Genomic DNA, 14100 nt, shown 5'->3' with positions numbered 1-14100 from the left:
TACAACAGTGGAAAGACCTATTTGATAAATTCCAACAGATTACCTACCTGTTGTAGCATATGTCTAAATCTGTTCGATTTTTCCAATATATATGTCGTCAGTTGCAACGGATACATTATCTGTTGTAATATTTGAATCTAGTATTCATTTTTAATTAATAAGTTCAAATCTAAGGAATAAATAAAATTCATAGATAAAATAAAATAAATTAAAGCCTTCATAAATTAGCTGAAATAAGTCGACAAATAAATGAAATGTAATAAAATTATTATGGATACAGATCTCAACAAATACATCAATAATAATTTAAGTATACTACCAAGGATTACTTTGATAGGCTCAATCTATAAAGATCTACTCAGTATCGACAAGTTGTTCTTCATCCGGTGCTATGGAATTCGGCTTTGCTCGTCATGGATCTTTATTGTCGCTTACGTACGATTTCTGCACTTTCTGTTCTCCGTATTTCCATAAAAAGAGTAGCATATTGTCAATGTTGTTTAGCAGTAGCTTCTTTTACATCCACCTGGAAAGCCAGAATTGGTCAATGCTAATCACGGAGATACAACAAAATGGAAAAGGATAACTCGTCTCTTCAAACAAATCAAACAGGTCTTCCTCCCATTTTAAATTATCCCAAATAGATTATATTTTTGTTGCAATAATGAATCAACTGTTGGGATAAATTTCTGCATAAGGAAGACCTCGTATGATAATTTCCAATGGATGAACCATCCATTGCAACATATGAATCATCTGTTGCAGCAGATAGGTCATCTGTTGGTACAAATAAAAAAGGTACGAAGATCTATTTGATTTGCTAAAACAGACGAGGCATATGTTGCACCAGATAATTTATCTGGTGCAACAAGTTAGTCAACTATTGCAACAGATGTATATATCTGTTTGATAATTTTCAGCAGATGTGTCACCTGTTGAAACAGATATGTGTCTGTTTGTTTTTTCAGTTGGAAGACATAATATATTCACCTTCTTCATCTCGTTCTGCTCTCTTTTGGACATTGTACGTTGCTCAGTGCATACACAAACAGAGGAGTTGCAATTTTGCTTTTTTAGATGCTTGATAATGCCCTGGAAATCACTCTCCTTCTCCTCTTAGCCCTAATCTCTAATGGAGTGGATGGAAATAAAATCTTATTTGATGGAATGAGACCCCTCTTAGATGTAATTCCTTTACAGAAGCAGTTAATGCATTAATAGTATTAATCACTACATCATGTTTTGTCCTGCAGTCTTGACATTTGCATGCAGAACATTCGCTGAGAGAGACGAAATTTGTATAACCAGTATGATCATACTAAATATGTTTTACTTTAAATACTGTAAGAGGAGCATTATTAGCACCAACAGTAGCACCACTACCACCACCAACAGCTCTATCACCACTAAGACCATCAACAACAACAAGCCCACCCTCCAAAATTATTTTTCTTGTAATGGTTATTATTCCAAACCATTCTAGTTTTGTTCTGTCGATGACCTTAGGGTTCGATAAAGTTTACACAAACCATAAAGTAAGAAAAAATGGCATCTTCAACTCTCGATTGGTCGAAACTAGCGACGGATGCACAATCTAACATAAATCATTACATATATTAGAATGATGATTAGATCATTCAAAAAAAATCATTAGTTAAAAGAAAAAATTAATTATAATTATACTTACTGCATCCTTCGGGGGGGTGAAGAGATCAAGAAATTTTGCATTTTTATCAGTTTTGGCCGACAACCATCTCAAGATTCTTAGACAGGAAACTCCTTCCTGGTAGTTCACTTGTTGTCTCAAATAAGGAATGGCTTCAAACGTCCAAGCCTATAAAATAACGCCAATAAATCAAAACCATTATTGAGTGACAAAAATAAATAATATCATAATAGAAGAAAGAAACATTTACCATGAAAGCCCATGGGAAGCCATATAAGTTGACTGTCTTTGGCGCTAACAGAGTCAACAAATATTTGCTTGTCATTTTGAAGCTTTCATACCCCCAAGGATAGCTGTTAAACGCCTCAACATCCTCTGAGAGCTTTATTAAATCGAGGTTTATGTTCTTGCTAACGTCTCTCGCCCAAAGAATATTATGTACAAATTAAACCAAGCACAATGACTGCTTGTGCTTCTTTGAAAGTCCTTTACCTTTCAAGTTTCTATCAAATTTTTGTTTTTGAAGCTTGGACCAACAATGGACACCAGGTCATCATGATCACACGACTTGCCTTTGCCTTTTTTGGGTGTGCGGGGTGCTTTTTTGGGGTAGAATAGGTATAACTTGAGAAGGAGGATAATATTTTAGTCCAGTAACTATGGCAAACTCCTTCCAACCAAAACAAACAGGCATGCCACAATAATTTATCCATACCTTATCCATCTTATCTTTGTTTTCATACATAAACCAACGCTTGAGAAGTTCATATACCATTTTCATTTGGAAACGAGCATTGTTGTCCTCCGACAAATCAAGATATTTCCCAAAGCAGCTGTCCCTGAAATAAGCATCTAATTTTTGTTCTTGAAGTATTTTTTTGAAGGCGTCGAAAGATTTTCCCATGGCTGACTTAACCATGAAATCACCCGTTAAATCTGCGGTACCATCGCACTGCATTCTCACAAGATAACGATCAAGGCTGAAGGCTTTAACCAACTCTTCGGTGGAAGGGCTATTAGCATTTGCATCATCTCTTTTGATATATTCCTCCTCCCCGTGTTCATCATATTCTTCTCCCGATTGAGATAACGCTTGTAAAGCAAGCTCATAGAGTAGTGGATATAGCCTAGCTGCTTCACTTGTTCCTTTACTTGGACTTGATTCGGTTTCTGTTCTTTTGGGCACCATATTATCAAAAATTAATAGAAACATAAAATAATATATTATTGTTGATTAATGCATCATTAAAAAGGATAACAGTAAATCAAACAAGTAAAATAGTAAAATAACAGTTGCAACAAATCACCAATCTGTTGCACCAGGTAATATATCTGTTGCAGTATATAACCAAACTGTTGCAGCGGATGAGTAATTATTGCAACAATATAAAATATATCACTCATCTTTTAAGACAGATGAATGGTCTGTGCAACAGATCATACAACTGTTGTGACATCATTTGTTACAACATATAAGTGATCTGTTGGAATAGTTAAATAATTCGTAGCAACGGTTGAGTAATCTGTTGCGATAATACAAAATATATCACTCATTTGTTGAGAAAGATGAATGCTTTGTGCAGAAAATCACACATCTGTTGCAACATATGAGTGATCTGTCAAAGCAGTTAACTAACCTGCAGCAATGGCTGAGTAATCTGTTGCGATGATGCAAAACATATCACTCATCTGTTGAGAAAGATGAATGATCTATGCAATAGATCACACATATGTTGTAACACATGAGTGATCTGTTGGAACAATTATCAACGGTCAATATTATTTAGATTTCTTCCAACATAGGATCGTCTATCGCGGCAGATGAATGATCGGTTGGAAAAATCAAGTCTTGGACATTTCCTGTAGGAAGAGTTGATAGGATTTTATCCAATAGGAGGTTCATTTATTACATCGAATCATTAATCTGGTGGTTCTTCCGTTGCACCAGATGGTTAATTAGTTGCATCAGATTTTTTATTCGATGCTTAATCTGTTGCAACATATGGTAAAGTCGTTGCATCAGATAGTTAATCTGTTACATCAGATTATTAATCTGTTGCATCAGAATTATAATCTGATGGTTCCTCTAGTGCATCAGATGGTTGATCTGTTGCATCATATGATAAATCTGTTGCATCAGATGGATAGTATGTTGCACCATTTGGGTAATCTGTCAGAGGAAACAAAAAACAGTAGCATAATTTTATTCAATAAAAAAACAGCAACTTCACCATTTTTACCAAGAACAAGAACAGAACAAATCAACCCAAATTGTCGTTTAATTTTTCTAAACACAAACAATAAAAATCAAACTTCAAAAAAATGTAACAAACAACAAAATATCATAATTCACTTCGAAAAGAGAAGAGAAGAAATACCAGAAATTAGGGTTTTATTTAGACCGCATTTCAAATTAATGCAACAAATATTGAAATTGTTAACCAACACTATAAGAGAAGTTGGCTCAAGTTTCTCTTTTTCTTCAAAACTAAAAAGGCCATAAATTTTTACCTGTGAAAGAAGAAAAGGAACAATGAAGAATTCGAAGCTGTTGTGGCCGGAGAGCAAGTCTGTCACATCGATTGAAGGTTGAAGTCGAAAAGGAACTCAAAGCCCAACTATTTGTAGTCAAATATTGAAGTCACCGAGGATTGAAATGAGAAATTTGCAGAATAGTTGGTTGGGAGAAAGTGGAGAGAAGTTGTCGAGAGAGAGATGAAAGACAGGTTGATTTGAATTGAAGAGGGGAACTCAAAGCCCAACTATTTATCGCCGGAGGAAGAAGTCGTCGGGGGTTGAAGGGAGAAAAGAGGGGAACTCGAAGCCCAACTATTTGTCGCCGGAGGTAGAAGTCGTCGGGGGTTGAAGGGAGAAATTTTGCAGAACTGTTAGCTGGGAGAGAGTTGAGAGAAGCCGTCGAGAGAGAGAGGGGAGAGAGTGGTTGATTTGGATTGAAGAGAGGTGTGGATTGGGTTGATTTGTATTTTTGAAAAGATTAGAAAGTTTTGAAAATATTAATCAAGTCCACAATTCACTTAATCAAGTTTCCTAATGATGTTGACTCTATCTGTTGGTTAATGTCACCAATCCTTCATTCAAGACTTAAAAGACACATTTCCTTCAATTATCCATGTTAGTATGATATAATTGAGACTTTTCTTGAAAAGTGAAAGTTATAATTATTTAATATATGAGTATATGAAAGTTAAAAATGAAACAAACAATCGTTGCCAAAATACCGTATCGAAAAATCAAACTTTAAAATACTTGAATTGATTTGGAATGCAATTAATATAGTATTTCTAAAATTGGAGAATAGAAATTATCAAATTGAAGTGATGAATATCCTATCATATCCACCTCTAACAAAAATAACTAATATGGTAGCTGAAGAAAAAGATAAAAACATAAGTACCACATCATTTTCAAATAAGTAAATTTTATTTCAAGAAACTTAAAATTTTATATTTATAAATTTATTATCAAAACTTAAAAGTTTAACTTTTGAAATATAAACTGTTGTCATATAAATAAAGCTTAGTGATTAGATAAATTAATTCAAAGAGACGTAACTGAAAATCTTTCTTAGTACAACTTTTTTTTTTTCCTAAAAAAGAGATGTAATATAAATCGAAGGAGGCATTCAGCAATCCATATGACTTATATAAACCTGGACTTTCTTTACCCAAAAGCCGTTGTGTTTAGTCCAAAAACGGCAAACAAATTATCTATTGTACGTTTGGAATTAAGGACATGTGAGGTGAGATATTTTATGGGATTATTTTTTTTTATAGTATAGTAATTTTATTATTTTAATATAAATGATGGAATAAAATAATTTTGAATTTAAGTAATATTTTATACCAAATATAAAATAAAATTAATCTCATTTTAAAATTATTTTTCTTATTTTTTCTACCAAACAATCCCTAAAATTCCATAAATATTAATAACCTTTTTTCTATATAAAAGAAATTAACACTAAAATCTCTCTTTGTCCTAATTTATATTCGTTCCTAAATAAATAGTAGCTGTTTTAGCTTGTGCAAAGAGTATTTTGACTATCCTTAATAAATATTTCTATATTACAGAAGAGCCAGTTTCGGCGTGGTTTCCACATGCCTACTTTAATAGGTTGTTTGCTGTTTGATTTAATTATATTATCCTGATTAATTATTATAAATTATTTATATATTTAAAAATTAATAATATTTAATTAAAAAATAATAGACATTTATGATATATTTTTTTAAGCTTCTTCAATCATAATTTTACTATATCACCCTAATTAATTATTGTAAGTCATTTATGTATTAAAAAATTAATAATATCCTATTTGTGATTGTACTATATCATCCCTAATTAATTATTACAGGTCATTTATGTATTGTCAGTGTCGGCGTGGTTTCAACATGCCTGCTTCAGCAGGCTGCTTGCTCCGTAATTTTACTATATGATACCTAATTAATTATTATAAGTTATTTATATATTAAAAAATTAATAATATTTAATTAAAAATAAAATAAATATTTATGATATATATGTTTCAGCTACTTCAATCGTAATTTTACTATATCACCCCTAATTAATTATTATAAGTCATTTAGGTATTAAAAAATTAATAATATCCAATCTGTAATTTTACTAAATCATCCCTAATTAATTATTATAAGTCATTTATATATTAAAAAAATTACTAATATTTAATTAAAAAGGGTAAAATAAATATCGAAAAAGGTACAAATATAAAATAAACATCGAAAAAGGTACAAATATACCCCTGAAATATCTTAAATGGTACATATAAATTCTCCGTTATACTTTGGATACATATATGCCACGGGCGTCATACTTTGGGTACATATATATCCCTATAGTTTATATTTTGAGCTAAATATACCCTTAACTCAAACGAAATAACACGTGGCATGATCTCAAGGTATTTGTCAGATTTTAATTTATTTTATACCTAAAATTTAAAAATTCACCCAAAGTTTCATTACCCAAACTCAATTATACCTGAATTTTATTTTTTGTTTTTAGACCATAAACACTTAGCAATACAGGGATCATTTCTTTCATCATCATCAACATTAAATCCACCATCATAGTTGCCCCTTACATCATCAACACCCCTTCTCCATCAACACCACCTGACCTCCTTCTTTCTACTCTGTTCAATCTCGTCTCGAGCAGTTCAAGGAAGTTATTAGTCCTCATGGGAGTTGATCAATGAAATGTTGCAAACTGCCTACCGTGGTTTCTGCAAATTAAAGTAGCTTTGATGATTAAGTTAATGAAAATAATTCGTAAACACTGACAGTATAAAGATTTATTAAATGATCAATGCAGTTTAAACCAATCATAGTATGTATTAGTTCTTGCCATTGTCTAAGTGCAATGCTGGGATCTAGGGTAAACATCAATACGTGGAGTGGTTCTACCTAAATCATAGGAAAGTCGAAATCTGATTAATTGATGCTACGTGGAGTATATATTAGTTCTTGCCATTGTCTCAGTGCAATGTTGGGATATAGGGTAAACATCAATACATGAAGTGGTTCTGCGTAAATCATAAGAAAGTCGAAATCTGATTAATTGAACGGAGTAGAAAGAGGGAGATGAGGTGGTGTTAATGGAGAAAGGGTATTGATAATGTAAGGGACAGCGGTAATGGTGGATTCAATGTTGATGATGATGATGAAAAAAATGATCCTTGTATTGCTGGGTGTTTATGGTCTAAAATCAAAAAATGAAATTCGGGTATAATTGGGTTTGGGTAATGAAACTTTGGGTGGGTTTTAAAATTTTAGGTATAAAATTAATTAAAATCTGACAAATACCTAGAGATCATGCCCCATGTCGTTTTGTTTGAGCTAAGGGTATATTTAGCCCAAAATATAGACTATAGGGATATATACGTACCAAAAATATAACGACAGGGACATATATATACCCAAAGTATAACAGAGGATATATATGTATCATTTTAAGATATTTTAGGGATATATTTATACTTTTCCGAATAAAGATTTATGACATGTCTGTTTCAACTACTTCAACCGTGATTTTACTATAGCATCCCTAATTAATTATTATAAGTTATTTGTGTATTAAAAAATTAATAATACTTAATTAAAAAGGTAAAATAAACATTTATGACATATCTACTTCAATTGTTTCAACCATAGTTTTACTAAATATCATCCCTAATTAATTATTATAAGTCATTTAAGTATTAAAAATTTAATAATATTTAATTAAAAAGGTAAAATAGATATAAAAATGGTAAATTAACTCATAATGTTTTAAATTAACTTGACATCTTATATGAGGTCCACTTAAATTTTTTTCACAAGTATTTTTATAGTAATTTTGTTATATCACTTTTAATTAGTTGTTGTAAGTTATTTAAGACATTTATGATTCGTTGCTTCAATCGTGATTTTACTATATCATCCCTAATTAATTATTGTGGTCATCTAAACATTGTGCCACTTAAATTGTAAAAAAAGATATTATAAATCAAAATAATTAAAAAATTAAATTATTTAAAGAATATAATTGACTATCGATGACACAAAACTTTGTACAACGAGAGTTACATATATTACTCAAAAATTATATAAAAAGTGTCATAAATTAGAATAGTTAACAACTTAAAATATCTAAAAAATAATTTAATATGTTATATATTTAAAAAAAATAAAATACTACAAAACACAATAATTAACAAGTTAAAAAATTTAAAGATATAAAATATTTGGTTGACTCTCGAAATTATATTGGTGTCACTTAAATCGGAATAGAAGAAAAGTATTATAAATCACAATAATTAAAAACTTAAATTATTTTAAATATATTATTGACTATCAATGTCATAAAAGTTTGGACAAGAAAAGTAATGTATATTATTTGAAAATTACATAAAACATCTATAGAAGTATGTTTAATCACGTTCTCAAAGTCAAATAACTTAAATTAATATGACAAACCGTAACTTATAGTTTTCTTTTTTATATAATTTTTGAAACTCTTAAAATTTAAATTTAAAATATTAATTTAATTTAACTTTAATGAACAAGTTGACAAATAAAAGAGAAGGAGAAATGAAAGTAAAGGATGTTTACGTCGGCTTAGTAGGGAAATACAATGTAATTTTGAATTATTAATTGCAACCCACATGTGATGTAATATGCAATGACTAGATAACCCTTTATCTTTTTCAATTATTTTTTATTTTATACAACAAGTGTCAAGTCTTATGTTTCAATTTTAATCGAATACTTTTTACTTAATGTAGCAAATCTCAGTCATATGATTAAAAATCTAAACTTCAAAATGCATCAAAAAAATTTTATTTATATGAGTAAGTTATACATAATTATCTTGTGAGATAATTTGACTTCTTAAAAAATACTATCAAGTAGTTAATAAATTTTGTGTATTCATGTTTTATAATTCATAATTCGACTTTTTCTCAATCTATTGTAAATGATTGTAATAATGTGGATGCCCATAACTCCTTGGTGTAATTCCTCCATTACTTCTTGGTGTAATTCCTCCTTTAAATGTAGTAACTCCCACACCTCGACTATCTCCTCATTGATCATCATGTTTATGACATCTCATGAAACCCCCCTATGTAATACTATAAATAGAGGTCTTGAGGAAGATGTTTAATACACCTGAATGAATGTTTAATACACTTGAATGAATTATCTCATATTGTTATCTTTCTATCTTGTTCTATATTGTTACTATTGTTATTTTCTTGCAATTCTTGTTCTTAATATTGAAATACGTTATCAGCACGAATCTATTCCTTTTCAAGTTTTCAATCCGTCAGGTATAATCAACTTACTTGTCTTGAATATTGTAGTTTGTTATTTTCTTTTATCCAAGTTTTGATTTTAACGTTAAAGTTACACATGAAAAAAATTAATATATATATATATATATATATATATATATATATATATATATATAAAGGATAAATATAGAGGAGGTGATGTGGCACCTCTCTATGATCTCCATTGTTATTTATCTTTTTTGTGGACTTTTTGACAATTTTCTTATTTTTTTCTATTTTTTTATTGCACAAAAATGAATATTACAATTACTACTCATCCATTTATTCCTATACTTAAATGTAAGAGTTTAAATGTCTTAAAACTTCTTTAAAATTCCATTACTTTATAATTAATGTTTAAGCTTTTTTTTATCTATGTAACTTTGCCCTTACAAATAGAGTGCATTTCATGATTTATTTATTTTTTATATCATTTCCTTTCCATAAACGGCCAAATCCGTAAAGTTGATGTTAAAGATGATGGAATACAAAAAAGGTATCATAAATTATTTTAGAATTTTGTAGTTTTAGTTTTCTATGTAAAAGTTAAACAACAAATACATTTATTCTCTTTTACTATTTGTAAGTATGATGTATATTGATGTTAAAGATGGTTGAATACAACAAAGGTATTACAAATTATTTTAGAATTGTGTAGTCTTAATTTTCTTTGTAAAGGTTAAACATCAAATACGTTTATTCTCTTTTACTATTTGTAAGTGTGATGTATATTATGAAATTGATAATGATTTACTATTCATCACAAGGAAGACATTTATAGATCGAATATTTGTATGTACGATTTTTACGTAGTGTTAGTTTTATAATTTAATTGTTATCTTTATAATTTATTTGTCTTGTGCATTACATAATAATGGATAAAAGTAGTCTTATAAAACAAAAATAAGTTGAAAAATAGAAAAAAGGATCAAAAGAACAGAAGATATAAACAAAAATAAGATTCTTATATCTTTACTTCAAAAGATGACATAATTTAATATAGCAACATAGTATTTCCTAAATTACGAATCACAATTCTTAATACTTAAAACTTTTTTGCTTTAAATTATAACTTAAAGAAAATTGAATGGAGAAATGAAATCAAGGAAATTAAAAGACGTCACAGGTTATTCAAGTCCAAAAGTCCACGTTAGATGAATATCTCTCTCTCTTTATCTACGAACAAAAGCTATAAGTGATGCAACTATGAATCTCATGGAGAGTTCGATCCTTACTCAGAATGAACGCTGACGAGGTTTTTAAGGAACTTCGTCCTAATCAATCAGAATTCAATTAAGGAAATAAATTAAGAATGGTCAAGAAAGTCATTTATCTTTTTTTCATTTATTTATCATTTATCTTTTTTTCATATTAAATAATTTTTTTCCTCATAAATAAAAATAGTCATGGGCATAATGGTTTCCTTCATAAAGAGAAATAGTACTAGGTGTAACGCTTATGTTTAGGTGAAGGGACCTAACTTTTTTTTTTCATTAACTCATTATAAATGAATGACTACAAATATAAAAATCATGTATCATGAAATAGAATTATTTAAGAAATTTGACTGCCTCCACAAGCATCTTAACATTCCGTTTTCTCTCTCAGAATATTTTTCGACGGTTAAGTCTTTTGTCTATATTGCATTGCTTTATTTTTCAAAATTTTCAGTTGTTATTCTACAGTATTATTTACGAAGAGACTTTATTTAATTTATATCTGCAAATATGACTGAAGTTGTTTAGTATTACTACCTAATCTTTTATATTTTTTGTTTGATCATATTATATACTGCCTAATTATTCTTTACTAAGGTCATAGAGGTTGATTAGAGATTATAAAAAGGAACAAGAGTTGAATTTTGAGGTATTAATTTGGTTATAAACACAAGCACATGTGCCAAGAAGCAAGACTGACTATTGTTTCTGACACAAACTCTATAGATTTTGCGTGTGTAAATTATCTCAAACAATAAAACATAACGAATATTTTGGAACGAGGTGAAATTTTTTTATTTTAAATAAACTCAAAAGTTTTATGAGAAACATGTAGTCTGTTTATAAATAGTGTGATTATGTTAGTTCCTTTCTTTTATTATTCAACATTATTTTTAATTTTATTCATGTTACAAAAAGATGACACATTCTCTCACCTGAATTTAAATAGTATTTTCAAATAATATTATGAAATATATTTTAACGATATATTTCTTAATACATTCAACATATTGAGACATATTTTGGAGATATTTTTATTCAATTAGTTTAATCCGTTGAATTTTGTAGCAATGCAAACATTATGAAAATTTAAAAGATAATTTATTCTTTTGTATTGTAAGAAGGTTTTGTCATTTATTTCTGGGTGAAGAAATTCGTTTTGTCTTTATCACTTTGCTTTTTATTTTTCTATCTTTTCTTTCTTTACCTTCCTATAGTAATTGATTCCCTAGCCACCTTAATACCTATATTATTTATCTGTTATGTAATTTTTTAACATTAATTTACGTGTTTCCTTAAATTTCTCTTAATAGTACTTGATGGACTCCACAAATGATATTTTGAATTTGTAGATGAGGATTTAATATCCATATTATTTATCTGTTAAGTAATTTTTTAACATCAATTTATGTGTTCCCTTAGATTCTCTCTTAATAGTACTTGATGGACTCCATAAGTGATATTTTGAATTGTAGATGAGTTATGCATGTATATAATTGTATGGTTTAATACCTATTTTTAACATTCAATATTTAGAAGACAAATTAGTTCGTAAATTGTCAGAATCTTCTACGACCGCACAAAATGCGGATAAATTCACTAGTTAAATAATATAATAACATTGGGCACCTTTATATATGCATACTAGAAAAATATGTTACATGTTTATTGTACTAAATTGTTGCCACTTTTATTTTTTTTCTCACTATCATAATTTGTATGTCTCTAGCACTTAATTTTTCTTATCATAATTTGTTTCATATTTTGTGTTTTATTTATAATTATTGGGTTGATATTTTCGTAGAGTTTTTTTTTTTAAAAAAAAAAAGCCTTATTTTTATGAATAAAAAAGGAAGGAACACGCTGTTTTATTAAAAAATGTGTTAAATCTTTGGGAAAAAAAGGTCTACTATTTTGAGGTTTTGTTATTGTATTGTTGTCTAACTTCATTATTTTGGTGATAGTTTTCATCATGTCAAATTTGTCGAACCTTGAGTTTGTGGAACTTGGCATCTCTAAGAAAAAATAAATGTCATGGGTTCTCAACGCTAAGATTCACCTAGTTGCTAAGGGTCTTAGTGCTACTATTACCTCAGATAATGCAGCGTCGAGTCAGGACAAGGCCAATGCTATGATTTTTCTTTGTCATCATCTGGATGATGGACTGAAGGTTGAATACCTTAAAGTGAAAGATCCACTTGAATTGCGGATTGATTTGAAGGAAAGGTATGACCACCTAAAGGCCACGGTACTACCTAGAGCTCATTATGAGTGGATGCACTTAAGGTTTCAAGACTTTAAAACCATTGTTGAATATAATTCGGTTGTATTCAGGATTGTTTCCCAATTGAAATTATGTGGGGAAACTATAAATGTTGAGGACATGGTGGAAAATAGACTTACTACTTTTCATGCCTCAAATGTGATATTGCAGCAGCAATACCATAAAAAGGATTTTCAAAAGTATTCTGAATTGATCTCATGTCTTCTGGTAGCTGAGCAACACAATGCCCTATTGATGAAAAATCATGAAGCTCATTCCACTGAAGCTGCTCCACTACCGGAAGAAAATGGGGTACAAGCACATGGCCAGCCTGAAAGACGGTAAGATCGGAGTCATAATAATATATGTGGACGTGAAAATGGCAGAGAACGATATAATAATCATCGTAGTGATGGTAATCAGAAAAGGAAGAACCAAATGAGTCCTCAAAATAATCCTTCAAGAGGTAATTGTCATCGTTGTGGCATGAAAGGCCACTGGAAGAATGAATGTTGGGCGGCTAAGCATCTTGCTAGGCTTTATCAAGAAACTTTAAAAAGAAAGAGAAATGAATATGAGACCTCTTCTAATGCCCGGATGGAGTCACATTTGACTTTCAAAAATGATGATGAAGCAGGACCTTCACAAAAATATGATGACAATGTTGAGGCAAACTTGGTCTTAAAAGATGATGATTTTGATGGCCTTGATGATATAACTCATTTGGAAGTTGAAGACTTCTTTGGAGATCAAAACTAAATCTTGAACAAGTTATTGGAGAAATAAATGATGTTATTTTATTAGGTTGTTTTTTATCATGTTTCTCCATTATGTTGTTTTTACGTTTCGAAAAAAGTATTTAAATTTTATTGTAAGATTGTGAGATTTCACATTCCTTATATGTACTTTTATTTTGTGAAGATAATAAAATTTTCTCAATCTTTAATTTGATCCAGGATGAGTAATGGAGATATGTGTGTTTTTGATAGTGCTACAACTCACACTATATTAAGAGAAAAGAAATGTTTCTCTAATTTAATTATGAAAATGGCCGGTGTTAATTCAATATCCAGTAGTACAAAGTTAATTGAGGGCTCTATAA

The 14100-nt window shown here is 29.6% G+C and overlaps 1 protein-coding gene across 1 annotated transcript; it reads left to right on the top strand.

The window, feature by feature from the left end:
• Nucleotides 1–12764: 12764 nt before the first annotated feature.
• On the top strand, nucleotides 12765–13757 carry LOC107844416. The gene is made up of 3 exons (XM_047397731.1): nucleotides 12765–12961; nucleotides 13070–13339; nucleotides 13385–13757. The coding sequence occupies exons 1-3, from the start codon at nucleotides 12765–12767 to the stop codon at nucleotides 13755–13757; spliced, it is 840 nt and encodes a 279-aa protein (XP_047253687.1).
• The last annotated feature ends 343 nt before the right edge of the window (nucleotides 13758–14100 follow it).

The sequence above is a fragment of the Capsicum annuum genome, chromosome 10, assembly GCF_002878395.1.
Source record: "Capsicum annuum cultivar UCD-10X-F1 chromosome 10, UCD10Xv1.1, whole genome shotgun sequence".
NCBI classification, from domain to species: Eukaryota; Viridiplantae; Streptophyta; class Magnoliopsida; order Solanales; family Solanaceae; genus Capsicum; species Capsicum annuum.
The sequence above is the reverse complement of the archived record's forward strand: the minus strand, read 5'-3'. Positions and strand labels throughout refer to the sequence as shown.